Source organism: Rhinolophus sinicus, chromosome 18, assembly GCF_057876585.1.
Source record: "Rhinolophus sinicus isolate RSI-liver-muscle chromosome 18, RSI-T2T, whole genome shotgun sequence".
NCBI lineage: Eukaryota > Metazoa > Chordata > Mammalia > Chiroptera > Rhinolophidae > Rhinolophus > Rhinolophus sinicus.
In genome coordinates this window covers 12,158,676-12,176,271 of record NC_142518.1, presented here as the reverse complement: position 1 = coordinate 12,176,271, position 17,596 = coordinate 12,158,676, and the positions used below count along the sequence as shown (strand labels likewise).

The 17,596-nt window shown below is 37.7% G+C and overlaps 1 protein-coding gene and 1 non-coding gene across 2 annotated transcripts in view; both read right to left on the bottom strand.

The window, feature by feature from the left end:
* The window catches only part of PPEF1 (protein phosphatase with EF-hand domain 1), a 105,931-nt gene that overhangs the window by 44,534 nt on the left and 43,801 nt on the right, over window positions 1-17,596 (bottom strand). The window contains exons 6-8 of the mRNA XM_019755387.3: window positions 17,337-17,397; window positions 7,919-8,079; window positions 2,595-2,709 (exon numbers count right to left, since the gene is read on the bottom strand). Of these exons, the coding sequence (XP_019610946.2) occupies window positions 2,595-2,709; window positions 7,919-8,079; window positions 17,337-17,397 (337 nt within the window). The remainder of the gene's footprint in view (window positions 1-2,594; window positions 2,710-7,918; window positions 8,080-17,336; window positions 17,398-17,596) is intronic.
* On the bottom strand, window positions 3,922-4,045 carry LOC141569785 (small nucleolar RNA SNORA28). The gene has a single exon (XR_012493581.1). It is a non-coding gene; the product is annotated as a small nucleolar RNA SNORA28 (small nucleolar RNA).

Sequence of the window (17,596 nt, the reverse complement as noted above, 5' to 3'; positions counted from 1 at the left end):
ACAGAACTGGTGCTGCTGGGATGCTAAAAAAAAAAAGTGAACCAATTTCAGGATAGTAAGAGTTGAGGCTATAGGGAACAGGCTGACGGTTACCAGATGGGAAGCGGGTTGGAGAACAGGGTGAAAAGGTGAAGGGATTAAGAAGTACAAATTGGTAGTTACCAAACAGTCATGGGGATGTAAAGTAAAACACAATCAATAACATGGTAATAACTACGTATAGGGCCAGGTGGGTACTAGGCTAGTCAGAGGGATCACTTCTTAAACTATATAAATGTCTAACCACTATGCTATACAACTGAAACTAATATAATATTGAATATCAACTGTAATTGAAAATTTTTTTAAAAGGGGAGGAACGTAAAAGGGAATAAGAGATTCAAATTTCCAGGTATAAAACAAATAAGTCATGGAGATGTAATGCACGGCATAGGGAACATAGTCAATAATATTGTGATAGCGTGTTACGGTGTCAGATGGTTGCTGGACTTATCATGGTGATCACTTCTTTAGGTATATAAATATTGAATAACTATGGTGTACACCTGAAATTAGTATAATATTGTATGTTAGCTATATTTTAATAAAAATGTTTTTTGAAAAAGGGTTGAGGCTATAAAAATATTTTTAACTTCTAGTTGAACAACAAAAGATAAAACTGGTATCATGAAGACAGCCACAGAAGGATATTTCCACTGCAAACAAAAACATGAGTGTAGAATTGGTTATCATTCATAACATTACTGTAGACTAAAACATCTCCTGTATTTCATGCATGTTGAGAACCATGTATCATGTTTAGATGTGCATGTAAAAAATGCATTTGGAAATTAAAATAATGGTAAAGTTTCATCACAATTTCCCTCCCTTTCCTAATATTGTCTTAAACAGAAGATGTTTTTGAAAATATGGCCCCAATTTTAAATTTTATTTTAAATGATGACCAATTTTTTCTAACTTTAATGAGGCTATTAAAAACAGAAAATAATAAATCCTATTCTAAGAGAACCTACTGGCCTTGGCTTTTCCTTCCACCAATGGTGCTATGTGGAAAAAGCCTAGAAATAAATACCCAAGATGTGGGGATCTTTATATGCATGGAAGTGCCCAATCAATCCATTCCCTAGTCTTTGTCCTGTGATGGAAAAGGAAACATCAGTCAGAGTGGTGCATGATGGGGAGTTAAGATAGCAAATATGGGGTCAGCTCTAACCAGAGGACCTGATTTTTAATCCTTACCCTGCCACTAACTAGTTGAGCGAGCTTGGGGTGGGGGTGGGAGGAGTTACTACCCAGAAATGCATGGAAGGAGATATATTTGTCTTTGTGGGCCTCAAATTTGTCCATAAGAGCAAGCAGTAAACAGATGGTCTCTGCAAGAAGCCTTCAGTTCTTATATTGTGTGATTCCAGGATTCCATGCCCTCTATTTAATTCATGTCTTCTTCCAGATCCTTTTACCCCAAAGTAAGTCTACAATGGCAACTGGAAATCTGCTGGAAACATGTGGGAGCAGAGCCCACTCTCTGTTTGGCCTATTATATATACTCTGATAGCAAATCTAGCCCTGGCTCCATAAGCTTCATGGGTAGGTATTGTTTCCCGAGCCTCATGACCCCAAATCCTTCGTCTCCATGAAAAGTAAGAGCTGGGGAGGCCTTGAATAAAAGGCCCCCACCCGCTGCAGAGATGTATCATCTGCTAGGCAGAGATGTGGTCACCTGATTAGGTGGGAACTGAACCATTAAGGACTCTTCAAAACCCTGAGTCAGGGCATGTCATGGAACATGTACCACTATACCAAGTCCCTGTCACCACTATCGGATGCTACAAATGGAAATGGTTTCATTGGATTGTCAAATCCACTTCTACCTGGCAGAGTAAAAGAAACACGGGCTAAAAACTGATTTGGAAAATAACAATCACTGTTTTGTAACCTAAAGTCTTAATTAGAAGTTAAGGCAATTGCTGTTCCTTCCACGCACTCCATTCGCAGACAGGTGCAAGCATGCTGAGCACCAACTGTGTTGAATTTCAATGTGTACTGTTTCTTCAAGCAACATCCTGCCAGGCTGGCCTATAGGATAACAAAATCTCAATCTTGTTATTTAGAAGAACAAGGAACAGATTTCTGGGACATTCCCACTCTTCAAAAAGCTGCAGAGACCAGTTGGGAAAATTTAAAACAGCAGCCAAGGGCAGAGAGAGTTGAATCTCCACCCGGCCTGGGGCTTTTCTCTTCCCAGCCTAAGTGGCATGCAGAGGCCCACCTAGGGAAAGCAACATGGAACTAAGATAATGAGAGCTAGACGGAGGGCAAAGAACACCTATTCCACCCATGGGTGGTTTTCTGTATTAAAATGCTGCCTGCCTTTATAAAAAGCTATGAGTTCTTTAATTTCTCACATAATTAATTCCTGCCAGCTGGTATGCAAAACAAAGACAAGATGGGGAACAGTATTATCATGATAGATAACTCTATATTAACACTTTTCCCTTAACACAGTCCAATTTACGCAGTTTTCAAGTTAGGCAAATGACGTGGAACCAAGAGGCTCCAAAATATTAATTTGGCAACTCTGCTGTGAAACTTACCACAGATTGTTACCCCTTTGGAGGGAGAAGTTTTTACGAGATTGAAATTCGGCATTTGCTTCAGGACTTTCTTGGTTTGAAATAGTATCTCTAAGACATAACATGCATGAAGTATCTGTGAGACAAAGCAGAGGACATTGATATAATGAACTAGGAACAAAGGCATGATTGACTAGAAAGCTATAAAGGCAAAGCATGTGAACGTATTTCAGGTAGCTGAATTTCAGGCTCATCTCTAAATTATTCCCAAACAGATGATTCTAGCCCAGTGTTTGGCATGTAATAAGCTCTCACTCAGATTTGTAAATTGAATGAATGCATGATTCTTAAGACTCTCATGTTCTTAATTGATAGCACCCATTCATAGAACATTTCTGATTATTCTTGGTCCATAGAGCCCAAGAGAAGTGATGGGAAGAACAGGAGACTCCCTTGGCCTAAAGAAGTATGCAGACAAATAAAGAGAAGGAGAGAAAGGAGAGAGAATGCGAAAGAGAATGAGAGGTAGAGAGACACTGCTAAAGAGGGACTGCTTTGCCTTTGATGGGACATCCTGCTACCCTGGGATGGAAACTAGGTGATGGTTCTGGGTTGGGGGGATCTCAAAAGGCAGCAAGACAAGCCGCAAGGAACTCCCGAGACTGGCATCCCAGGTGTGGCTCAATTGTTGGTACCCAGACGCAAGAGTATACAGAACAGCAAGCACATTTATATCGTCCAAGTGTAAATGTAATACATGTTACAAACCCAAATAAACTATTGGATTGTCTCCTATTATGACTCTTCATTCCATTGCTCTCCTTCAGTTCTATTCTTGATGACATCATTGTTTTGGACAGATTTACTCCACTTCCTTCCCCGGGCTTTTTTGTTTGTTTGTTTTAAATCCAGTACGCCATTCTCCCTTTTTTAAACTATAAAATATTCCAAATACATACGTTAAAAGGTAATATAGCTGATCCAAATTTAGCAGATGCTAACACCATTTTAAGGGTCAGGCCTGTTCGTATGTATACTGCCCAATACTGCCGAATACGGTAGCCACTCGCCCCAAGGGGCTACTGACTATGTGAAAAGGGACTGGTTGGAATTGAGATGTGCTATATGCGCAAAATAAACACCGGATTTCAAAGACTTAGTATGGAAAAAAAAAGTAAAATGTCTCATTAAAAATGTTTAATATGATTACATATTAAAATGATAATTTAAAAAAAAAAAATGATAATTTTATATTGGATTAAATAAAATGTATTAAAATGAATTTCACTTATTTCTTTTTAGTTTTTTAATGCAACTACTAGAAAAAAAATTTTTTTTCTTCCGGAACACTGTTTAAGTCTATATAACGGCTTTTCTCATGGAGGAGAACACCGGAATAGGTTAGACTTTCTTGCTATAGCAAGCTCAAAGTGTGTCAGACAGTTTTGATCATCTGCCACAGTCACTAGAAAATTTTAAATTATGTATGTGGCTCACATTATGTCTATTGGACAGCACTGATTTAGATTACTGAAGGCTGAGAGGGGGGCCCTAGCTCCATACTGTACTGTTCAGCTACTGCTTTGGGTACAGGAGTCAGCACAGATGGAGCCCTTTGGAATAATGACTTCTCATGGTGTCCTGAAATTTCCATTTTTATAGCTATTAAAATAATAAAATTATTTTCTATCCCAGACCCCCAAAACATATGATCTAAATTTGGAGAATTTTCATGATTAAAGCATTTTTTTAAGAGAAAAGAATCAGGATTTGAAGCCATGTGAGAATTAAAAGGAAAGAGAAGGGCCCCTCATGTTGATTAGTGGGGAGAGACCCGTATTTCCTGGCTATCGAAGACCTAACAGACTGCTAAGGATTTTTCCCACAAAAGCATTCTAAATCCTCAGTTTTCTTTCATGAATCTTGTATCCTTCTATGCCTGGTTAGTATCTGTATTAAGTTCTGGACATTGTATATGAAAAGTTGGAGACATAATCTGAGGCCTATTTTCCTCCAGAGAGGAGGTAAATTTTCTTTTGGTAAGTGTCTAGGAGCACCAGCTATCTAAGATGATCTCAATTCAATCTCAAAAATTAGATGATTCAAAGCTTTGGTTCAATCCCTAGTCTACTTCCAGTTCACTTGGACTCCTAGGGTACATCCTTAGGGTCCTAACCAGAGAATGAGGGTTTTGGTGTGAGGTCAGAGAAAATAATGGAGTAAGTAGCTCCAAGGTCCCTTCACTGAAACATTTTATAAAAATCAAGCAAAAACACCTGTCAGAATCAACTTTGTCAGAGCTCTGGAAAACAGTCAAAATTTATAACAATCAAACAAAGGCTAAATCAAGAAAAGGCAACATAAAAATGGCTCAGTGCAAGCAGAAAGTGAAGGCTAAGACAGATTTGTAAACAGCCTGGCTAAGCAGTGAAGGAGCATACCGAGCCAATCTGCAAAGACAAGGTTTTTCTTTTCTTCTCTTTTCTATTTAATAGCTCCTGGGGTTCAAGGAAATCTCTGTCAAAACACTAGCTGAACACAACTTAAAGGAACAGAGACTTCAGAGACCTCACACACAATGAAACCTCTACCCAACAACCGCAGACTACACATATTTTACAAGTACCCATGGAACATTCTCCGGAATATACCACATGTTAATAAATAAAGTTTAAAAGATTGGAAACATACAAAGTATCTTCTCTGACCACAGTGGAATGAAACTAGAAATCAATAAAAGAAGGAAAATTAGAAAATTTACAAATATGTGGAAATTAAACAACATACTATTAAACAATCGATGGGTCAAAGAACAAATCACAAGGGAAATTAGAAAATACTTTGAGATGAATGAAAATGAAAACACAATACACCAAAACTTATGGGATACAGCAAAAGCAATGCTCAGAGAGAAATCTTTAGCCATGAAGACCTACAGTAAGGAAGAAGATCTCAAATGAAAAGCCTCACTTAACACTAAGGAGCTAGAAAAATATGAACAAACTAAACCAAGGATAGATGAAGGAAGAAAATAAGGATTGGAGTGCAAATAAATGAAATAGAGAACAGAAAAACAATAAAATCAACAAAATTCACAAGTTGGTTCTTTGTAAAGTTCAACAAAATTGACAACCTTTAGCAACACTGACCAAAAACAATAATAATAAGAGAAAATGCAAATAATTATAATCAGAAATGAAAGTGGGGACATCCCCACCAACCTTAAAGAAATAAAAAGAATTATAAGAGAATACTATGAACAACTGTACACCAACAAATTAGATACCTTAGATGAAAGGGACAAATTTCTAGAAACACACACATTACCAAAACTGACTCAAGAAGAAACAGAAAATCCAAACTTACAAGCATATCTAAAACAAGTAAAGATTGAATTGGTAATCAAAAACCTCCTAACAAAGAAAAGTCCAAGACCAGACAGCCGCACTGGCGAACTCTACTAAATGTTTAAATAATTAACACTAATCCTTCTCAAACTCTTCCAAAAAATAGAAGGGGCCAGTATTACCCTGATACCAAAGCCAGATAAAGACACCATGAGAAAAGAAAATACAAACCAATATCCCTTATGAATAAAATGCAAATCCTCAACAAAATACCAGCAAACCAAATCCAACAGAATTTTAAAAGAATTATCACCGTGATCAAATGGCATTTATTCCAGGAATGCAAAGGTGGTTCAACATAAGAAAATTAATCAATGTAATATACCACATCAATAGACAATGGTGCTGGGATAAGGGTAGACACATACACCAATGGAATAGAATTGGGAGTCCAAAAATAAATCCATACATCTATGGGCTACTAATTTATGACAAGGGTACAAAGACCATTCAGTGGGGAAAAGAACAGAGTCTTCAACAAAAAGTGCTGGAATAACTGCATATCCGCATGCAAAGAATGAAGTTGGACCCCTACTTCATCCTATGTACAGAAATTATACAGAAATAAACCTAAATGAAACCTAAATGTAAGAGCTATAAAATTCTTAAAAGAAAACATAGGGGTAAATCTTCATGACCCTGGATTTGGCAATGAGTTCTTAGATATGACATCAAAAGTACAAGCAACCAAACGAAAAAATAGATAAATTGGACTTCATCAAAATTAGAAATTTTTGTGAATCAAAGGACATTATCAAGAAAGTGAAAACACAACTTACAGAATGGGAGAAAATAGTTGCAAATCGTATATCTGATAAAGGATTTGTAGCCAGAATATATAAAGAACACTTACAACTCAATCATAAAAAGACAAACAACCTGACTTCAAAATAGGCAAAGAATCTAAATAGACATTTCTTCAAAGAACGTGTGCAATGGTCAATAAACATGAAAAGGTGCTCAACATCCATTTAGTCACTAGGGAAATGCAAATAAAAATTACAATGAGATACCACTTCACACAAAACTAAGATGGCCTAACAAAAATTAAATTAAATTAAATTAAGAAAAAACAAAGGAAACAGAAAATAAGTGTTGGCAAAAAACCTGGAGAAATTGGAACCCTCATGCATTGTTGGTAGGAATGTTAAAATGGTGTAGCCGCTGTGGAAAACGGTTTGGAAGTTCCTCAAAAGTAACCATATGACCCAGCAATTCTACTCCTTAGTATATACTCAAGAGAACTGAAAATATGTTCACATAAAAACTTGTACATGAATATTCATAAGAGCCAAAAGGTAGGAAAAAAACCCAAATGTCAATCCATTGATGAACTAATAAACAAAAATGGTACATCCATGCAATAGAATATTAGCCAGCCATAAAAATAAAGGAGTAATGAAACATGCTGTAACATGAATGAACCTTAAAAACATATGCTAAATGAAAGCCAGACACAAAAAGCCACATAATGTATGATTCCATTTGTATGAAATATCCAGAAGAGACAAATCCATAGATATAAAAAGTATAATACCTCTGGTTGCCAGGGGTAGGGGAGAAGGGAATGGTAAGGGGTACAGCACTTTTGGGGGTGATGAAAATGTTCTGGAATTAGATATTCGTGATAGTTGTACGATCTTCTGAATTGTATACAAAGCCACTGAATCGTATACTTTAAATGGTAAATTTTATGGTACGTGAATTATATCTCAGAAAAAGAAAAAGGAAATGCTGCAAGCTATAGATAGAGGAGGTTTCCATATATATATGAGGATACTTCTATTTCATGGGTTAAGCAAAGCAGAGGGTAGCTCTCATTTATTGTGAAGCATTTTCCCAAGGGAATGCATTTCTGCTGTAGTGTTTTCATTCATTCATTCAACAAATCCTCATTGTTTGTGTATAAGAATCAAGGCAGTATCTACTTCCACTTGCCCGTTGTTCCTTGTAGGCTTCAATAAGTGACTCAATATCAGTAAAAGTGAGGGGAAATTGCAGCTGAGGACCTCCGTAGCATTCTGCGACTTCGGACAGCCCCCTGTGGTCCAGTCTATCTCTGTCATAGAGGGTGTAGCCAAACAGTCGATTGACTAATTCTGGAAAAGACAGAAATGGAGGGAAAATCAACATTCCCATACTTAAATGCCATAAATACCTTCCTGAGTGCCTCACCCACGTAAGGCACTGCGCTAAATGTTATGATTACCGAGATATTCCACATATAACCATGAGGAATGATTTGCTCTGAGACCAGCACATACATTCACATCATCCCTTCCTGGGAGGACATTTTACCAAAAAAGTAAGTTCATCAGTGGGGAGTAGAAGGAGAAGCACAGGGAAAACTGGTCATTCAAGGTATTTTGATGCTCTGAAGCTCTAACTCTACATTTTTTGCCCACTCTTCCATCTCAGATTTTTACAAATAGGGTTGAGAATATAACAATGCACTGTATTTTGTTCAAATATCTGCTTCTATTCATGATCTACAGATAATTAAACTAAGACATTCAATTTTCCCCTGTTAAACACTTCAAATTTTACTTAGTTGTAATTGATTTGTTTCCCCCTTCACATAAAAACACATTTTGTGACATGATTTTCTTTTCCTTCTTGGTAACAAAGCAGATACAGTTAGATGACAAACCATCAGCAGAAATACCAAAGGGCCTCTCTCAGAGACACATTGCTATATAAAAGTATGCCTGCACTGCCCATTTCAGCAGGTGCTGAGATCCAGGGTCCCTTTCTTGCTAGACTGCCCATGAAACTATCAGCCCAAGAACAGAAATCTGGCCAATTCAGGTGAAGAAACATGAAAGGGGATGTAGTACATTGATTGCAACAGTGACGCCAATTCTCTACCCCAACTTCTAACCATGCTCTTTTTAATGTGCTTTTTGTAGCTATTCTCACCAAGAGTTTATTTCCCCCGCCCTTGAAGCTGGGTTGGGTTCATGACTCGTGTTGGCCTAAAAAATGGGATGGAAATGTCACGTACCAATTCCAAGCCAAGGCCTCAGGAGGCCTTGTATGCTTCCATGCTCCCTCTTTTGAAACCATGCCACTACCACAAAGGCTAGGGTAGCCTACTGAAAGCTCCAACACCACGTGGAACAGAGCTGAATCACCCCAGCCAAGGCAGTCCTAGATCAGCCACCAGACCTCCAGACACATGAGTGAACTCCAGGCAAGGCTCGAAAAACTGCCAAATCAAGCCAGCCAAGATCAGCACAACTGCTCAGGTAATCTGTAGACTTGTGAGCAAAAAGAAATTATTATATGCCACTGAACAATTTGTTGTTGTTTTTAAATTGCTATTGGGGAATATTGGGGGACAGTGTGTTTCTCTGGGCCCATCAGTTCCAAGTCATTGTTCTTCAATCTAGTTGTGCAGGGCACAGCTCAGTTCCAAGTCCAGTTGTCATTTTTTATCCTTTTTTTTTTAAAGATTTTTTTTTTTTTTAAATTGGGGAAGGGGAACAGGACTTTATTGGGGAACAGTGTGTACTTCCAGGACTTTTTCCAAGTCAAGTTGTTGTCCTTTTAGTCTTAGTTGTGGAAGGCACAGCTCAGCTCCAGGTCCAGGTCCAGTCGCCGTTGCTAGCTGCAGGGAGCGCAGCCCATCATCCCTTGCGGGAGTCGAACCGGCAACCCTGTCGTTGAGAGGACATGCTCCAACCAACTGAGCCATCTGGGAGCTCAGTGGCAGCTCAGCTCAAGGTGCCGTGTTCAATATTAGTTTCAGGGTGCGGAGCCCACCATCCCTTGCGGGACTCAAGGAGTTGAACTGGCAACCCTGTGGTTGAGAGCCCACTGGCCCATGTGGGAATCGAACCAGCAGCCTTCGGAGTTAGGAGCATGGAGCTCTAACCGCCTGAGCCACCGGACCATCCCCAGTTGTCGTTTTCAATCTTTAGTTGCAGGGGGCGCAGCACACCATCCCATGTGGGACTTGAACTGGCAACCTTGTTGTTGAGAGCTCGCACTCTAACCATTGAGCCATCCAGCCACCCCTCTGGAGCCTCAGCAGCAGCTTGTCATTTTCAATCTAGTTGTGGAGGGCGCAGCTCACTGGCCCACGTGGGAATCCAACCAGCAACCCTTTTGTTCAGAACTCACGCTTTAACCAAATGAGCCATCTGGCTGCCCCACCACTGAACTATTGTGGTTGTTTGATACACAGTATTATTACAGTAATAGATAACTAACACAGAGGATGATGACATACTTTCAACTCATTAACACTGAATTGCTACTAAGGCCATTAATCAGAAGTTGTCTGCAAGCAGTTTCCATCTTTTTTAATATTTACAGTAGACATGTTTGGAAGGTATGATGTTAGCAGATGTCTACAGAATACGATTTTTCATGATTCACTTATGCTGAGGGATTACAGTTAAGAACTAAACTTGAATTTTTTTCCCCTAAAGCCATAATATTTGGTAATTTAAAAATACCTTCTAAATTATTGTATACCCAATATTATTTTGGTGGTGGTTGATGATGTTTTATAAGAAGCTGAATTTCGGAGTAATGATGTCTATCTTCAGTGTGATCCAGCAGAGGTTATTTTTCTCATTTGGATTTGGTTTGAGATTTGAGAATAACTTTATTTCATTTTATGTTTGAAAACTAGAAATGCAGAGCATCATGGGAAATTTTATCTCATATTCATTATGTAGACAGTACTCTACTTAACTATCTTAATGATCATTCCACTCATTTCTACTTGGTTGTCATTCTTAGAGATGTATCTTGCTGTCGTGCAGGGCGGCCTGCGGGGTCTTTGGTCCCACTCCCCACATAAGAACGCAGGATATGGTGAGGCCAAAAGGGAACACCCACGGAGCCATAGATAAGGAAGTCATACCACTGTTCTTGCTGGCGTCTGGGTTGGAGACACAGGAAGCAGGAGCCACACGATCTGCAACCTGAGGTCCGCTTCTCTGCCAACCAATCAACCAATCAACGGAGCCCCGCAGTTATATCAGTAGCCAATTGGCTAACCGGTTACCGCCGACAGCCAACCAATCACAGTTGATGGTCATTCACTACCCGAGCCAGCACCTCCCGACGCGAGGCCAAGAGCCTGGAAACTGCTCTCTGGGGCTCTGTGCCCACACTTGCTCCAGGGGAAACTTTCTTCTTAACTCTACACACTGAAATAATGTGCTCCTCTTGGGAAAATAACAACAACAACAACAAACCCCCCCCAGCAGTTTCACTATATCATCTTATAACTGACTAAGTAATCCCAATTCTGTGAGGTATAAAAAAAATATGATTTTCTTTTCCCCATCATTGCCTTCACCCATGCTCTATCAACTCTCTCTTTCTCATCAGCTGGCACATCGTGTTCAGGTTAATAAAACTCAGTCTTGTTTAAGAACAAAATAAAAATACTGTTTTTCTTCTTTATAAAAAAGAGGCTCAGTCTGGCCCTTCCTTCCTTACATTTGCTGACCCTCATTCCTGTAATACATGTAAAAGCACCATTCCCTAAACCAATTCTTGGTCAAAACTACTCAAAATGAAATATCAGTAAACATCAAATCATATTCCTTCTGCTGGTCTTTAGCCACATTTAAAAAAAAAGGAAAACATAGATTCTCTTTCTTATGTGTAGTTAATGTGGGTCATGTATGAAAACAATTAAAAGCTTTAACATTTCAAATCCAAGTACTGTCTTTGTGGGCTGTAACTACTATAATGAATTATAATGGTTTAATGAATGCCAACACTCGTATATGAAGATTTGTGCAACATGTTATTAGAATTAATAATTACCTATTTGTTTTACAAGTCCATCAACATTAATCTAAACTAATTAAATATAATAAAATTTTGAATTGTAACCGAACGGTAACTTCACAAGCTGTTCTAAAGAAAATACCTCAAAAATGCCCCCTACACACAGTCTTTTCTTTTACCCAGTACAGACTCAAAATCTGGACAGGGAAAAATTTAAAGCCCATAATTAAAAAAAAAAAAATGTGCCTTTACTGCCCACATGTTACTTTGAAAACAAGCTCCAGATATTGCTAGAAAAAGAAAAGCAGCAATTAAACTGCATTTATAGATATTTCATTTCTTATTTATGAATCTGGATTAAAACCATGGGTGTCCATATAATAAATTCAACAGATGCTAAAATTTAACACCTGTTCATGATTTTTTAAAAACTCAGAAATCCAGGAATGGAAGGATACATCCTTAACATAATTCTTAAAATTTAAATCAACAATAATGATTTTTCCATTAAATCATTAACAAAACGAGGATGACTGCTTTCGTTTCATTTTAACATTGTTCTGCTATCTCCAGCCAATGCTTAGTTTAGCTCTTAGGTAAACTAAGAGCAATGACTATTGGATAGAAAAAATGTAAAACTAAAGTTACTTACGGCCAGTGTGATGACATAGCTACACTCAAGAAAATCAGCTGAAAAACTCCAAGAGTTGGTAGGAGAATTAAAATAATACAGAGGTTAATCACACTGGTTTGAATCACAGCTTCACTACTGATGAGATGACTAACCTTGGGAAGTTAACCTTCTAAGCCTCAGTAGTCTCACCCGTTAGAAGGGGATAATACTAATCTCGTTGGTTTGTCATGAAGACAACGAAATGACATGTTTAAAGCACTTAAAGACATGGCATATGGCAAACAGTAAATATCAGCAATAACTTCATTAATGTTATTATTCAATAGTAGCACAATAAAAAATAAATAGATATAAATCAAAAGGTTTACTAAATACCACCAATAATCATTGGGGAGATATAACGGGAAAAATATCTTATTCACCACAGCAACAAAAAGTATAAAATACCTGGTCTGATAGGACATTTTGCTAATCTGGGAAGCAAAAAGAAAAGTCAAAACAATACTTCCCCACACTCCATTCCACTCCCCACTTCACCAGTCTCTGTTTAAACCTACTGCTATGTATAGCAGCTTTGGCTTTCTACCTGTGGGAGGAGGCTGACTTGAAAAAGTAGACTGGGGAACAGGTGTGTAGTCTCCCCACCAAGTGCTATGAACTGGTTTTGAGCAACTAAAGTAGTATGACACAGAAAAGAACTGCTTCCAGGTCACCTCTCACCTTTGGAACACCCAGAATGTCGATATACTGTGTCCCTCAGAGTTTAAACCTTTAATCTGCCTCTGGTATCTGGGAATGTTAAGTGACCTTCTGGTCCTTAAATATACCTTGCTTAGGGGTCACAGCACTTCTGCCAAGCAGGTGTAGGTGGAGGGTATCTGGAACCTTCCCACCAAAGAGGGTCATCAAAAAGCAACCTACAGTAATGTGCAACGTGATGACTCCAGTTCACAGTACTCTAGTGTATATTTCCAAGTTGCTAAGAGTATATTTTAAGTTCTCAGCACACTCACACAAAAATTGTAACTCTGTGAGGTGGTGGATGTGTTAACTAACCTTATGGTGGTAATCATCTCATAATATATACATTTATGAAATCATTACATTGTCCACACATTTATACAATGTTATATGTCAATTATGTTGCAATAAAGCTGGAAAAAATTTTTAAATGAAATCAACCTATAGCAATAATCTATAAATCTCTTTTTCTGCTACATACAATAATTAAATCAATATGATTCTAGGACTCCATAATCGAGAGATGTATAAGGGAATAGACAGCATAGAAATAAGCTCTATTACCCATTTTTAAATGAATATACTGTGAAGTGGGTACTACAAATCATGTGGAAAAGATAGAAATTATGAAATAAATGTTGTAGGAAAGATGGCTAACTACTTGGAAATTTTCTTTGTAGTTGTGTTTTTTAATTGTTCTTAACCACTAGGCATCAAAATTTCCTTTTTTAGTTTAATATAAAAAATCCAAAATTTATGAAGTATTAAACTTTTTTAAAGTAAAACATAAAAAATGTACAAATACAGGCATAGCAATCACATTTTAAATACTTCAGGGACTTCTAAGTTTAAAAGCAGGATTCACAACGAAAAAGATATTTAGACTTGAAAAGAAAGATATTTTAAGTAATTAATAGATGAAAATTTTCCAAATCTAACAAAAAATATCAAGCTAGATATCAAGAAATTCAGCAAACCCCATGCAGGATAAACAAAAAATGAAACCTCATCAAGGCACATTATGGTTAAAATGGTGTCTTCCAATATTACTTAGGTTAGTTTTTTTTTCTTTGCCACCTCCTTCAGGTGATTATGTTATTCATTTGTAATATAGGTAAGTTCAATTGTTAGCGTGCATTTTATTTTGGAAACATACACACACACAGACACACACACACAGACACTTCCTATTTTTAATTAATGGTTTTTTTAGGGATATGAAACAGCATAGTTTCAAGCGTCAGAACTACAAAAAGGTATACTCAGAGAAGCGTCACTCTCCCCTCATCCCTTCTACCCGATTTTCATTTTCCCATTCTTTCTGCCCTGCTCCCATTATCCCCCCATCTCTTGTAGGATAACAATGTCATTAGTTTCTGGTTTATCCTGTATTTATTTTCGCATAAATGAGTATGTGTCTGTGTGTGTGTGTGTGTGTGTGTGTGTGTGCGCGCGCGCGCGCATGCAAAGATTTCTTAAACAGGATACAGGAAGCACTAATCATAAAGGCAAAGAACTGCACTACGTTGAAATCAAGAATGTCTATTCATCAAAAGACACCATTTAAAGACTGGGGGGATAAAAGCCAAAGACTAGGAGAAGGTATTTGCAATATGTTTACCTAACAAAGATTCATGTTCTTATATTTAGAATACTTAGAGAACTCATACAAATTGGTAAGATAAAGGCAGATAACCCAACAGGAAGATGGGCAAAAGACCTGATCAGGCACTTCACCAAACAGGATGTGCACGTGACTAATAAGCATACAAAAGGTGAGCAATTTCACTGCTCACCAGGGAAATGCAAATTAAAGCAGAAATGTGATACCACTACATAACTGCCAAATAGCTAAAATGAAAAGGACAGACAATTCCAAGTGTTAGTGAGGATATGGAACAACTGGAACTCTCATACACTGGTGGCAGTAAAACTTGGTATAACAACTTCGTAAAATTGTTTGTCAGTATCTAATAAAGCTGAACATATGCATGCCCTATAATCCAAAACTTCCACTCCTGAGTTGTAGTACATCTTTATAATAATGGCCCCCAGTGAAACATGCCTCCTTGTATCCATATCCCCATATGCTACTGCTGCTCCCTGCAAGAGACAAATCTTTCCTAACCCCTCTGAATCTTTAGCTGGCCTTGTGACTTGCTTTGGCCTACAGAATATGGCAGAACTGATTTTGTGTGAGTTCCAGAGCATAGACCCTCAGAGGCCTTGCAGCTTCTGCCTTTGCCCTCTTGGGATCCAGCTGTCATAGAACGAAGTCTAGGATATCCTTTAGGACAGAGAGGCTGCATGAGGAGAATTAAGGTGTCCACGTCCATAGCTAACATCAAAGTCCCAGACATGTAAGTAAAACCATTTGGACGTCCCTGCCCCACCCAGCTAGGTTAAGTGAGCCCAACAGATACCACATGAAACAAAGACAAGTCATCCCCACTGAGCCCTGTTCAAATGCCTGACCCACAGAATCATAAGCAATAAAATGGCTTTTGTTTTTAAGCCACTAAATTTTGGGGTGGTTTGTTATGCAGCAATAGATAACTGAAAATGACTACAGAGCAATATAGCAAAGGAAAAGGATACATGTTCACCAAAAAGTTCATGTACAAGCATATGCATAGCAGTACCATTAAAATTACCAAAACTGAAAACAACCAAATGTCCATGAACAGTAGAGTGATAAATTTTGATATATTCGTAAAACACAGTATTATTCAGCAATAAGAATGACTGGATCACAACAATGTGGATGACTCTCAGAAATATTACGTTGAGTCAAAGAAGCCAGACTCAAATCTCTGTGCTTCCATTTATGTAGAGAAGTTCAAAAACAAGCAAAACTAATCTAGGATGTAGAAATCAGGAAAGTAGTTATGGGGGTTGGGTAGTGATTGGAGGTGGGGGACAGGGGGCGTTATGTGGCTCTGAGAATGTTTTTCTTTCTTGTTCTGGGTACATGTTACAAGGGTGTTTACTTTGAGAAAATTTATCAAGTCATATACTTATGATTTGTGTACTTTTCTATAATTAAAGTTTTCATAAGAAGATTAAACCACTGTCTCCTTCTTTGATTTAAAAAAAATTAGTTTTTTAAATCACCTGCAGAATTTTTTTTAATGCAGATTTTTAAAAAATACAGAGCCTGAGTAAATATCTCTGGACTGTAACCCAGCCATCTGTGGCTATGAAATCTCCATAAGTGATTCTGATGCATGGCCCAACTGAAATATGATTATTATTTCATTTTATCATTATATTCTCTCTAAAAAATATTTTTGCCAAAGAACATGAAGCACAAACAACTCTCTTCAAATTGCAATTATCTAAAAGAATGAAAATGGCAAAATATCCATTTCCACCCACTCCCCACTCCTCAGGTTTGGCTATTCAACCATTCAAAAAGTTTCCATAGATCATTAAACGCTTTAATTATTTTTATACATATGTATTTAGCTCAAAGCATGCCATTAAAACACCATTCTTTTGCCACTTCAAAGGGTGCTCACTGGATTATTTAAAATACGCTTTTAAATGCCATAAACATTTTTAATTAGAGCAAAAAATAGTTGGCCTAAACCAAAGAAAAAAATTTTAAATCTAGTATCTACCGTGAAGATAACAGGCAAATCTGAATTTGCAGAAGAAATACATGCCTTGTGAATAACTATTATTCTAAAATCATTTTTGAACCACACCTAATTGCCTGTCTCTGAAATGATATATTTAGTCATTTCAGAATGACTAAATGATAGATAAACAGACAGGTAGATAGCTATGCAGAAAACAGAAACACGATGGGGTCAACTGTTTAATCCACCATTTCCCCCTAGATCTGTTCCATGAAATACTCAAGGTATTTTGATCTCTCAGCACAACTTTTCAGGGATAAAAAAATCAGATCCTCCTTAGTAAGCTAAAACTGTACATCAATAGATTGTGGTCAGAGAAGGTATTCAACAAATTAATGCTGAATGAAATCTAATTCACTTTTTTGAAAGTGAAAAAAATAAATGGTCAATTTAGTTGACACCAATCAGAGGGGGGAAAAAAGCCAGCTGAACTGAATTTACCAGTTTGGTGTCACATAGACAAGACAGGTTTGCATCTTTTAAATTGCTTAGTGTTCTCCCATCTTCAGAGTTTACATCCCTCGATGAGAACAATTCAATATATAATGACTGCTTTTCAAAAGACAAAATTTTTACTTACTGCGATCTTTCTCACGGATATGTTTGTAGTGTTGCAACACGAAGCTAAAGAAATTGGATAGCTGGACAAAATAAAAATACATTAATCAATTAATGAACCCCAAACAGCTGCGTGGCAAATGCTATTGGTGTTCCCGAAATTCCCCTTTACTCTTCTAGGGTACTCATCTCACAGCTGCCCTGGGTGCTAATGGGTTCCACATCTACCTGTTCTCCTCCTCCCAGGGACTGCCCTTGGCAGATGGGCGACACGTTCCCCAC